Source organism: Panicum hallii, chromosome 7 (genome assembly GCF_002211085.1).
Source record: "Panicum hallii strain FIL2 chromosome 7, PHallii_v3.1, whole genome shotgun sequence".
In the NCBI taxonomy this organism is placed as follows: domain Eukaryota; kingdom Viridiplantae; phylum Streptophyta; class Magnoliopsida; order Poales; family Poaceae; genus Panicum; species Panicum hallii.
Genome location: NC_038048.1, coordinates 995,947 through 1,009,144, shown reverse-complemented (window position 1 = coordinate 1,009,144; position 13,198 = coordinate 995,947). Strand labels below are relative to the sequence as shown.

Below are 13,198 nucleotides of genomic sequence, written 5' to 3'. Positions count from 1 at the left end.
CTTTGATGCATATTTTTGTCCTAGTTTTTATAAACACAACCCAATGGCCTGTTTTATGAAATTGCATGGTTTTGCGTAAACATGGTAGGATAGCCACCCTTGTTGTGATAACCATACCTCGAACACCTGATCTTATAAAGGAAACGCGTGTGTGTGTGGGAAGGGATAAAATGTGGTTTTGAAAAGTGAGTTAGACGGGATGGACGGCAATTCCGTGTGGATTGCCGCTGGTGTGCTCGTACCTGTGTGGTAGGGCAAAGGAGGGAGATGTCCGTCCTGTCACCCCTAAGGACCGAGTTGTTGTGACATCTCACCTAGCTTCCTGTCGTGCAAACCACTTGACCGTTGTATGGGCAACGGCTTGGCCTAACCCCACTAGTTAGTCTGATAGCCATCAGGAGAGCTGGGAGCAACGGGTGATCAAGGAGACGGGATAAGCTCTGTGTGACTTATGCCCCGGTTAAACCTCGGTGTTAGGTCGAATGACCCCTTGATAGATCCCGTGGTGGCTAGTCAGGTCTAGCTACGGTGGGTAAGGGCTTCGAAGGGATCTGCACCGGCACTAAGGTGTTCGTGCTGTGGTACCCCACCTGTGGGTAAAGTTGCACACCTCTGCAGAGTTAAAATCTATTCGAATAGCCGTGCCCACGGTATTGGGCAGGTTACGGTGTGGTCACATAACTAGTGTTTCTCTCTGGGAAATGGTTGAACTGGTGTGAGTTGTTTGAAAAGTATCCGGCAATGGTGCTGTGTGCTACGACGGACGGGGAGTCCGGTAGCGGCTTGAAACTTGGATCCGTGAGGATCGACATTGTGCGTCCTTAGACACTTGAAAACTTGTTTTGAAAAATGCTTTTAAAACGAACCCTTGCATATAATTGTGTTTCCACAAAAGAACCGTAACTTTATCCTTGGACTATCCTGTGCATCTAATTCTGTTATACCCCCCCCGTGGGTGAGATTGGACTTGCTGAGTACGTTTGTACTCACCCCGTTCTTACTTTACAGTGGAGGATCCCGACTACAACCCCGAGAACGACGAGTAGGGTCCCGTCCTGCACCCAGTCTTGCCTGTGGGTGAGGTCACCGCTGGAGCTCCGCATGGCGCAAGACTCTGATGATCCCCTGTTCGTAGTTAGTGTAGTAATATGGGTTTTTGTTGTAATCCTCGCGATAGTGGCGCTTCACTGCCCATTACCGCGAAGAGTTGTACGGTGATGTACCATCTGATGTAATAAAAGTGTTATCAGCCTCCTGGGACTGATAAAGTGACACTTTTAAGTCTTCCCTGATGGGGGGGACGCTTCATCGTGAAGCTGAGAGATGCCATCGAGTTCTTCGTTGGATGCTCGATGAACACCCCTACCTGGCGCGCCAGCCGTCGGTGTTTTGCCACCACGCCCACCGAGGGATACCCCGAGGTAGTGAGTTTGTAGGTAGGGTGTCGCCGAGATCAGGAACTCGAAAGTGCAAGAAACACAAAGTTTAGACAGGTTCGGGCCCCCGAGAGCATAATACTCTACGTCCTGTGTGGTTTGTATTGCCTTAGTTGGTGATCAGGTGATCTGATATTTGGAGGGGACCCCTACCCGCTCTTATATAGTCTGGGAAGACAGGGTTACATGGGACTCCTAGTCGAATACGAGCTTAGGAGTCCTACCCGAGTACTTTTCAGGTAGTTTGCTACTGACTAGTTTTACTACTATATGAGTAGTTCTACTACGCTACAAGTAGTTACAACTGGTGTAGGGCGTGAACCATGTCCCACCCCTTATCCTGTAAGATGTAGACCATGTGCGCAGTCTCATAGGCCTGGGTCTGATAGAAAGGAAACGCGAAGATGGATATCTGAAAAATCCAAATCATTTTCCATACGAATCGGATCCGCTTCCATCTTAGGGATGGAAACGGGAAGAAAATGTGAAGATGGATATCCAAAATATCCGAATCCTTTTCCATGCAAATCCATGCAAATCCGATCTGCTTCCATCCGTATCATTGGATTTCATGTTTGCAAGCTCTTCATATGACGACAAATTTATTTTTTCATGAGCATTATAATCTATGGGATGTTGATAGTCAAAGTGTGGAGTTGGAGAACACAATGCCTTAAACTGGGTTGTTATGGGTGTGTTTGGTTGTCTGTGGCTTTTGCAAAAGCTGCTGTGAGTTGTGGGCTGTGAAAAAACTGTCGTGAAAAAGCTGCTGTGAGAAAAATAGAAAACCGTTTGGTTAGAGCAGCTGTGAGCTGTGGAAAACTGTGTGCTATGAGTGAAATACCTGTAATATCCCTAAAGGTTTGTAGGACTATCTATGTACCAAAATACTCGTACAAAACTAATATGTTCACTATTTCGCATGTAAATGTATCTTTTGGAAAGAAAAACATTAAATTTTGTAAGTTTTTCATCCATATGGTCCACATAAATAGAACTGTAGCAATTACACAAGGTAAATGACTCGTAAAATTATGATATAAGTCATTATAAGCTTAGTGTTTGGCAATTCTGATTATTTTCGGCCGATTCTCTGTGATAAGTGGTAAGATGTTTGAAGTGCCCCGAGACTGATGATATCTTATTTTTTTTACTAAATACAAGGAGATGCCAATAATTCCTTTATTTTTTATCTTGAATAGATATACAATACATTTAAAAAAATTAATGGTCCATTAACATATCTAAAATCTAATGAATCTTTATAGCACCAATAAAATACAATAATCACATCATAATATTGCTTGTATTGTCTGTCCAGGGAGGAGCAGCCAAGACGTGTGGGTATCAGGGGATGAGCGGGCACAACAGGGCTAGGAGAGAGCATCCGGACGGGGCGGCCACGGAGCGGGGAGGGGCGGCGATGGGGCGGGGGGGGGGGGATGGACCAGGGCGGGGCGGCGCCGGGGCGGGGCGGCGGGCGGGGCAGGCGGAAGGCGCGGGTGGGACGGGGGACGGGAGTCGGACGGGCGAGGGGATAGAAGCGAACCATTTTTCATAACCAGGTGGGTAATTTTTTACCCAGAAACCACTGAGGGTGTGTTTGGTTTAGCTGTGAGCTGTGAAAAAGCTGCTGTGGAAAAACTACTGTGAGCCTTTTGCCGTGAAAAAGCTAAAATCGTTTGTTCAAACTGGTTTGAATTGTCTAATGTGGAAAGTTATATAATATTTATATGCAAATTGACTGTAATATAATATTTCTATATGATGATTGAATTTTTTCTTTAAATCTATATTTTTCCATATAAAAATGTTTAAAATTACTTTTTATTTTTTCATTATTTATTTCTCTTTCCCACTCACTACTGGATGGGTCCCACCTGTTATCCTATCTTCCCTAAAAGTATGTAATTTTATAAACTAAGATGAGCTATAAAAGCAGGGTTTAAGCTGCTTTCAAGTTTGTACTAGAAAAAAGCTACTTTTTCAAAGCAAGTGCAGAAAAATCGAACCCCTTTGTTCAACTAAGCAGGTTCACAAAGCTGAACCAAACGTACACTGAAAGCAGGGGGAGAGATGCTTTTGCATTTGTATTATGGTGAAAACTTCTTTTAGGTAAAAAGTATTTAGGACGTTCAGACCCTTTGGTTGGCTTTTAATTTTTGCAAGAGTAAAAGCATTATTTTTGCAAGAGTAAAAGCAGATTCGAAAATTCAACCAAACACGCGTAGAGGCTCGAATTTTGAGAAAAATACAATAGGGGCTCGAATTTTGAGGCCTGAACAGTGAGGCAAGGAACATTTTTGCTTTACTTTGAATTGGCGACTAACTTTACAAAACAGGTAGTAAAGAATCTATGACCTGAACAGGAGGCTTCTTCTCTCTTGCTCCCAACTCCAAACTGACGAGCCGCCGCTGTCCAACCAAACCAAACACGCAACACATTCAAGCCGATCCGTTGTGGGAAGGGCTAGCTGAAGATGATCCGGGCGAAGATGATGCCCGGTATGCCCCGTCTCGGCGTGATGCATGCCTCGGCCGTCGTCAAGGTGTCTCGTGACAAGTTGGTGAGCGCCCTGCGAGATGCTGCGGCCGCCATGCCGGAGAACCTGCGGCTCCACCTGGAGGAGCTGAAGGGGAAGATGGAGACCATGGCGGAGGTGATGGGAGCCGCGGAGATGGGTTCCATGGAGGAAGAGGCGCCGGAGTGGCTGATGCATCTCGAGGACACTGCCTACGGGATCTGGGACATGGTCGACGAGCTCCAACTCCAATCCAACGAGGGGGCACCGGTACGTGATCTGCTAGCTGCGCGCCTACTATCCCGTAGCTAACTGCCACCATACATTAACTATACAAGCCAGATCTAGCTAGCTGCTACTTATTGATGTAGTCACCTTAAATCTTAAAATTGTGTACGTACTTGTGCTGACCGGAATTCATTCGTCGTTGTTAATCTCTAGGTGTTAGCGGCTGTGCGCCGCCCCAGCTGCCTCCCAATTGCAATTGCACGCGAAGAGAGGATCATGGTCACCACGATGAGCAAGGCGATAGAAAACCTCGATTTATTACAGCAGCGCCTTCAGAGTGATCTCGGATTTAGGAGGGACGAGAATACTTCAGGAAAACTCGAGCAATCTGTTGATGATGCTCATCATCCAGGAGGAACAGCATCCTCTTTTGATGAAGAAGAAGATTTCATTGTGGATAGGGAAGATTTGAAATCCTATATAGTGGATTATATATTGTTATCCAGGGACAGCAGCGGACTCATTACTATCGACGGGATGGGAGGCATGGGCAAAACAACTCTTGCAAAAATGGTTTTCTGTGATACCGGCATAACCAGAGATTACGCTCGGGCATGGGTCAACGTGGGAGCCGAAGAATTTGACTTGAAGAAAATAGGCAATTCCATCCTTTCTCAACTGTCAAATAAAGGCGAGCATCAGGATACAAGTGATGTGGAGTTGATAATGAAGCGCCTTGACAAGTTACTTGGTGGTGGTAACAAGATTCTCGTTGTTCTCGACGATGTACGGCCAGAGCACGCTTCTGACTTGAAGCGTATGCTGGGTGGTGCATGGAAGATAGAAGGCGGCAAGGCGATTGTCATAGTAACCGCGCGCCGTATTCTAGATTTTGCAGGCCTACCGAGACTACAAGGTGCATGCCGCGTTGGCCCCATTAGTTTCGATGGGTCCTTGCGACTTGTTCAGCGAAAACTTGGCTTTGATACTACTACAACTGACGACGCTACACTGGAGCTGATGTACATGATTGCTGGGAAGTGCGACGGTATTCCTTTAGCAATTCACGCGCTTGGGTACGCGTTGCGGTCCAAGACTCCTGAAGAAATCAAATCGGTGATCGACAGTGACATCTGGGTGGAATACGGATATGAGCCATTTGGCAGCTTGACGCTACCATTGCTGCTGAGCTATCAATGCATGCCACCGAATCTAAGGTTATGCTTTGCTTACTGTGCAACCTTTCCACGGGGCCACAGTATACGTAAAGACGACCTGGTTCACCATTGGACTGCTCTCCAGCTTATCGAACCATCGGACAAGCTCTCTACCATGCAGCTGGCTAACAAGTATATTGGGATGCTTTTGGGCATGTCATTCCTTCAACCTTCAATGCCGCCTTCAGTGAGTTCTTCAACCTCCATGTTACTTCTCGGCCTCCTCCTTTTTCCTTCTCTTTTTCGTTTCAGTAAACATGACACTTCAAAACACACTATTTTCTAGCTAGACAAGCAATTAACACTATGTGTGCCGACTATCATATTGTGGTGAGCACGGATGTGGAGGTGTATATATCCATAATTCATAGTATTTTCAGTTTCGTTTTCCTTTTTGTGGCTCCAACAAAAATACTTGTCTATTTTAATTAAAGTTTCCCTCTGAAAAATTTATTATAACTCCTTCCGGTACAAGTAGTTGGAGCATCTCCAACAATTAAAAAAACAGACTACCAATAATCTGGTTTGGAGGTCTTTCTAAAAACAATTGGTACAACAAAACCATCTCCACCCGCAGCTCCCAAAATCGGTTCAAAAAAACATTTACACCACGTTAGTTGCCATTAGAGGGTCTAGAACATATTGGGCATGTATTTTAGAATGTATTTTAGACAAGCGAGATCATTAGTTGCCACATTATTTCCCCATCTCCTTGTGACACTTGATTCTAGAAAATTCCTTAGTCTTCACATCAAAGTCCATTGCTCGCTTTTCATTTCAAAATGAGGGCTCTCATTCCAATTAACTCAATGTGACTTGACTAGATGAGTAACCCTTCAAAACAAATCGGTAGTCACAATTCGTAATTATCATTAATCACCAAAATTTATTATGTGCATCTATTGACCTAAATATTTTCACAAGGTGACTCTGACCTCCAAGATAGTATGGAAGACACTGACTATAGATGAAGATATTGTGAGGAGTAGCCGGCCAAGGAAGCAATGCGGGGGTGATCCTAGTTTTTCTCTGGACCACCATCTTTAAATGGCCGTCAAACCCAAACAACTGTAGGCAAGGTGCATTGGAAATTGTTGGAGATGCTCTTAGAACAGTTATAAAAATATCACATGTCCTTATTTTCAAATGTTTACAGTAAATATCCAAACTGCACAATTCACCTTGAAATTTATGTTGGTCATCTCCAACACCCCATCACCGTTGGTTGAACCTAAACCGACGGCGACAGACTTTCACCACTGGTTCGTGAGTAAGTGGCCGTTGGCGGTGGAAGTCCATATCACCGCTGGTTTGAGATACAAACCCACCGTAAAAGTTCAAATAACCATCACCACTGGTCACTTTCACTACCAGTTCATATGAGTAAATCCCCCACCCCTTTCTAAATTGTAAACCTACCCATTCGTACGAAAAAATTTATAAACTTTTTCATACAAAATCGGATGATGATAAACTTTACATTAAAATTATAGAACTCGACGAGATATAAAACTTTAGTTGACAACCTTTTCATTTGAACTTATTTATATACATAAATATTTGATATAAATTATTAGACCAATCAAACAATCTTAGATGCAAAAAAAAAATCAACATCAAAGTTGTAGTGCTCAACGAGATCTAAAACTTTGCGGTCAACAATATTTTTATTTGAGATTGTCTTAGCATCTAAAAAATTAATATAAGATTTATAAAAGTTAGTACAAATGAATTATATCGAGGAGTTGATGATCCCCTAGTCCATGCTGGAGCACCCACCAAGGGTTTTGCTCCTTTGGGTCACAAAGACACAAGTCCTTCACTAAGAATGCTCCTTCGCCATCTCCGGAACAGCGAACTTCACCATCATGTACAATCTCCGTTTTGAGCTTCCACAATCTCCAAGATTTCTCCAAGAACCTCTTGGTCACCAAGTCTAAGTGCCGTCAAGCACTAAAAGTAACAAGCCTCTAAGCTGTTGCTTGACCTACACTAAGCTGGTCCTAAGCTTGAAGCACACTTGCTACTCTCACATGATCTTGTTCTTCTTGAAGTATCAACATATTAGCACCAGATCTTCTCTTCTTGCCTCAAACTCTCTCTCCGCAGTTCTAGGGTGGTCTCAAGTATTCAAGGTGTCAAAGGCAGCTAAAGAGACCAAGGGAAGTGGTTATGTAGCCTAGGGATCAAGATATAGTTGTTGCTAACAACTTCTCCAAAAAGCTTAAAGCATCGGATGAACCGATACTAGGGCGTCAGATCATTCGATCACACTAAGCCGTGGATATAGCCATTAAACCCTGACTACTATCATTATTGCACTGACGCTAAGTTCGAAGGGGCGTCGGATCATCCAGTGTTGGAGGCTTCGCTGAGAAATGTCTCTGTCGTGAAACATGCTCTCTTAGTAACAGTCCGGTGCTCGCACCGACATTCATGTATGGGGTGTCGGATCACTCGGTACTGATAGAGGATTCAGGTCCAAAGTCTATGTCGTCACTGAGTTGAATACCAATTGAATGATCACTGCACCAACGCTCAGAATCAAAGTACCGGTTCATCTGGTACTACAACCAATTCTGCACTTGCAATTTCCCATTAGTCCGCTATGTGCAAAAATGATGTATCGGTTTGTCCGATTCTATCTTCCATGCTGGTTCTTCTCCAACAACTTGGCACTGAATTCTTTTTTTGATCTTTTTCATTCCGAAGTATTTCTATGAATTCTTTCTCTGATCTTTTTCATTCCCAAGTATTTCTATGACTTCTTTGAGCTGTCCAGTACTGAGTTTGAGCAAGTGTGCAACTATTTGAAGGTCAAGCTTTGCTAGATCAAACTATTAACTTATGAGCCATCCTTAATAGTACGGTCACAGACTAAAAACTATAAAATCTAAACTAAATCAAGTGCCATTCATCTCCTTGTGATACTTGATACTAGAATGGTCCTTAATCTTTATGTCTAAGTCCTTCTCCCGTAATTCCATGCAAATTGAGGGGTCTCATTTCACATTTCATATTGTAACATAACCAATGAATGATAATTACTCAAAACACACGTTAGTTACATATAATTGTCATTAAACACCGAAAGTTACCATGTATCTATCGGTCTAGATACTTTCAGATATAGAGCAAAAGCAAATGTTAAAATCTTATTGTCAGAACACCAATCCTCACTAAATGTTTGGTGGCCTTGATTAAGTCCACTTCTTTTTTGTGAAACATGCGCGCATGCAGTAGCTCATTAGAGGACAACTCTCACGTACCACGGCCACATAATTTACAACTGAATGGACCCACATGTCAAGAATTCATGGCGAGTCTTGGAGCTATTTTTCTTATAATTTAGCAATATTTGAAAGTTTTTTTATATTTGGACCCTGGCGGAAAGTTTTCCAGAAATTGAACCTCGGCACAGCGCCAAAGGGTTAACATCACAGCGTCATTTCCTTTGGCGACGCTATTTTCCACATGGTCTGTGACACGGACGGGGCTTGAAGAACGACGCCAAATGTCATGGCGCTATGGCGTTGAAGCACGACGCCAAGAGCGCCGTAGGCCTTGATGTCGTGCCCTCGAACTTCAATCCTGCGCACGCTGGCCCTCCTCGCCCCTTTGTATGCTTCCTCCTCAAATAGAGAGGCCGAGCCCTCCTCATTCCCCCACCGCGTCCCCCCTGCCAAATCCATCCAAATCTGGTCAAATCAAGATGAAAAAGCTTTGGATCCTCGGTGAGCAAGTTGATCTCCCTCCCCTTCCTCATTTTTATCCGTTAGTTGTGGTTGTATTGCTCAAATTTTAGTGAAACCCTAGTTAGAACCCTAGGGCTTGGATTCCGAATTCCATCAATTATCCACGATAGTTAGCTTCGTGCCATGGCGCCATTCTTCCGGCCCAAGCCACGTGGAAAATTTCAACGCCAAATACCGTGCAAGCAAAATACGGCGCCGTGTTCTTTGGCGCTATGCTAAGGGCCCATTTCTGGAAAACTTTTTGCCGGGGTCCAAATGTAAAAATCTTTTTAACAAGGACTAAATTGAAAAAATACGTCTTGGAGTCAATAAATCATGGTGCATAGAATACCCTAACCCTACCAATATCCGGAACAATAGAGCTACCAGACTATGCTTGTAAACCCAAACCCTCCCTTTGAAATACAACATAAGGAAAACAAACCCACCTACAACTAGTGATGCCCTCAGGACCGTGATCACTTGTTCTTCATCAATTTATCCTTATATCCCTTTATCTCTATCTCGACTATTAGTAAAGCAAGCAATGATTCCTTGGTGCGTTAGTCGAAATCCTAATAGGAATTCGGGTGACCGTATATCAAGTTAAGAGTCCGAAACCGTTTAGAATTAGCATTTAGCGAGTAAAATAGAAAAATACTGAAGTCCACAACCGACTCGTACTATGTTATTATAAAATACATATAATGTAGAATATTTATATTTTTATATGCTAATCAATATATTTATATGTCTTCATATAGCAACGGGCATATTTGCTAGTCTATATATAAAGATGAGCCAAAAAAATAGAAATAGCTAGCACTTGCTGATTTGCAATAAGAGCCTTTGCATTATGTACCTGTTTAAAAATAGAAAAGTACACAAATAATCAGATACACTCTAATGCAGCTTGTAACTTTGATGCAGGATGATAGAAGTGCAATGCACTTCACATTGCACGATACAATATATGATCTTGCAGTCACAGCTTCATCTGGAAAACTGATTAATTTGAATAGTACATACAGTTACCAAAGTTTCAGTGAGAAAAACAGCTACCGATATGCATGCCTCGCCAATTTTGACGTCAGTGCACTGAATTTATCCGGTATATCGTCTGCCCAGCTAAGTGTGCTTCTTTTTCACGGTTGTAGAACTAATAAACAGCTCAGTGATGATTTGTTCTCGCCTGCCAAATACCTGCGTGTCTTGGATTTAAGGGACTTCTGCCTGCAGAAACTACCAAATTCTATTTGTCAGTTGAGGCAGCTGAGGTATCTTAACTTGTCAGGCTGCTCTAGCCTTGTAAATCTACCGGATTCATTTGGGAATCTGTTAAATTTGGGGCATATCGACCTATCAGGCTGCTCCAGGCTTTTAGAACTGCCGGCTTCATTCGGCAATCTCAGAAATGTCGTGCATATCGATTTATCAGGCTGCATTGGACTAAAAGCCCTGCCGCCGGAATCATTTGGGCTTCTTAAAAGGTTGGAACATTTTGATTTATCTTCCTGCTCTTGCCTTGAAGGGATCCCGTATTTTGTCAATGGCCTTACCAATCTACAGTATCTCAACTTGTCACATCCTTGCTGTTATCTTGCTAAACACAGGTTCCATCTCAATGCGCTTAAAGATATCTGGGTTAAGCTCATTAACCTCCGGTATTTGAACTTATCTATGTGCCTCAATCCTATGTTTTGCTATCTGCCAGAAAAGGAGAGGATCGAATACATTGAAAGTATCAGCTGCCTACATAAGCTGGAGCATTTGGACCTCTCTCATAACATATTTCTTTCTGATGTACCTGAAAGTCTAGGTCAGCTCGGTGAACTACAAACACTGAACCTGTCGGGCTGCGTTAGACTCAAAAGGATAGACAAATGGATGGGAGAAAGGAATTGTCCGAAGAAGTTTCTAGTTGTGAGTAACTGCCTGGGACTGGAAAGATATCAGTTTGCTGTTCGCACTGATGGAGGAGGAAAAAGAAGCAACCTTGCTCAGCTCAAGGATGTGAGTTGCAAAGAGGTGGAGATAAGCTGCCTTGAGAAGGTAATATCTACAGAGGAAGCACAGAGCATAGGATTGACAGAGAAAAAAAAGCTCCAGAAGTTGACACTTGTTTGGAGTGCAGGCCGTGATGATGTATCTTTTAGGGACCAAGATTTGTTAGCAGAGCTAGTGCCACCAAAAAATTTGCAGTGCTTTGAGCTGCATGGTTATAGCAGCGCATACCTCCCTGCTTGGTTGGCATCTAACATGCTTTCCCATCTCCCTAACCTTATGGAGGTTACCATGGTGGACATTCCGAATTGCAGCAATTTACCACCATTTGGTGTACTACCTAACCTGCAACGGCTGGTTCTCAAAAGGGTGACTAAGGTCATAAGAATCGACGCTGATCACTTGGGTGGTGACAGCAAAGCAGCATTCCGTCGACCCTTGCATGTTACCTTGGATGGTATGCTAAACCTGGAAGAGATTGACACCTACAGTTGTCACGACAGGTTCGAGTTCCCAACCTTAGATGAACTGGTGATAAACAAATGTCCCAAGTTAAGGTTTGGAGATAATCCCCCACCCAAGGCCCGGATGTTGGTGATTTCAGACTGCGATCAATTGATGGTGTCTCCAGTAGAGAAGAGAGGAGAACATGTTGAGGACCCTTCTAGTTCCACTTGCACCACCTCTGCTCCTGTAACTGAAGTGGTGATCGAAAGCTGCAAGATGCCTCTGAGTGAATTGAAGTGGAGTCTGCTCGAAGGCTTGGCTCCCCTGCATAGCTTGCATATCAGGAACTGCAGTGAGAAGATCATTTCACCAGAGATTATGAAGGATTGCCTATCGTCGCTCCAGTTACTTTGTTTCTCTCACTGCGTCAACATGACCTATCTACCAGAACATGTGGTTCAGGACACCTCTCTCAAGGAACTCGTCATCGACGAATGCCGTGGCATCAAATCTTTGCCGCAGAGTGTATATGAGGAAAGAAACAAACACTACCCGCTGCTGCGTATTCGGGATTGTCCAGAGTTGAAGAAGTGGTGCGAATTAGAGGAGAACAAAACCAAGCTCGCTCACATCGAGATAATATTTGAGTAAGTGCCCCGAATCACAATCTCACTTACATATGGTTAAAAATTAATATTTTCCCTTTCGTGTAGAAATAGAATACTCATAGTTTGCTGATCAAAGTGTTAACCTCGCTTAATGGCTTGGCAGAGAATCTGGCACTAGTGAGCCTGAGACGACCACTCATGGGAAATATACATAGCCGTGGCAAGGAGGGAACCGTAATCGATCCATCGATCCATATATAGTGTAAAAGGTTCACCGCTCTATCCATATTAATTATCACTGATCCAGTGGGTGCCCCAATGGTTATCACTGATCCCATTGGGAAGCATCAGATTAAGCCGATGCATTCATTTGCCGCAACTGCAAACGGCACAACCTGTGAGAGGTTTATACCAGTATACTATATGATGACGGCTTCAGAAGACGTTTAACAGCAGCAAGAGGGTGCTGCGGTTCAGTCTGTTTCATAACATGTGGGGTCAGGGCCACATATTAAGGGGACATGGAGTGTCAAATCCTCAATAGTCCTACTACTTAATGCCTTATCATGAAACCTCCCGGAGATTTGTTACGAAGTTTCCTTTTTCTTGCAGTAGATTTTAATCCCTCGAGATTGATGATTTTGATACTCTTATGTATGCTGTTTGTGATGCTTGGCTTGATTTTAAACGAGGGCAGCATCTAGAATATGGCGTGCCACTTGCAGGCTGCAGAAGAGGACCACTATGATGCCTTTTGATTATACTCCCTCCGTCCCTACAAACACTTTTAGGATTCTTTGGATAGACTAAGCAAATTTGACATTAATTCATCCAAAGGTGCTTCATAAACCTATGTAACACCCTAATTTTCAAATTAGAAATCCAAATAAATTTTGCTAGATTCTTGTTAGGGTCCATAAGGTTTTTATTCCATTATTTTGATTTTAGAACATTTACCATAAATTAATGATAATTTACTTAACCATAAAAAGAAATATAAGG

The 13,198-nt window shown here is 43.2% G+C and overlaps 1 protein-coding gene across 1 annotated transcript; it reads left to right on the top strand.

The window, feature by feature from the left end:
• Window positions 1–3,845: 3,845 nt before the first annotated feature.
• Window positions 3,846–12,883, top strand: LOC112900402 (putative disease resistance protein RGA1). Its single transcript, XM_025969237.1, has 4 exons — window positions 3,846–4,228; window positions 4,400–5,590; window positions 10,068–12,235; window positions 12,360–12,883. Exons 1-4 carry the CDS (start codon window positions 3,944–3,946, stop codon window positions 12,409–12,411), a joined length of 3,696 nt encoding a protein of 1,231 aa, XP_025825022.1. The 5' UTR covers window positions 3,846–3,943; the 3' UTR covers window positions 12,412–12,883.
• Window positions 12,884–13,198: the final 315 nt, after the last annotated feature.

Excerpts from the sequence above, each read along its gene's own strand:
- LOC112900402 (XM_025969237.1), top strand. The coding sequence starts at position 3,944 with ATGCCCCGTCTCGGCGTGATGCATGCCTCGGCCGTCGTCAAGGTGTCT. Across the intron at positions 4,229-4,399 it reads AATCCAACGAGGGGGCACCG|GTGTTAGCGGCTGTGCGCCG; the intron begins GTACGTGATCTG and ends GTTAATCTCTAG. Across the intron at positions 5,591-10,067 it reads AACCTTCAATGCCGCCTTCA|GATGATAGAAGTGCAATGCA; the intron begins GTGAGTTCTTCA and ends ACTTTGATGCAG.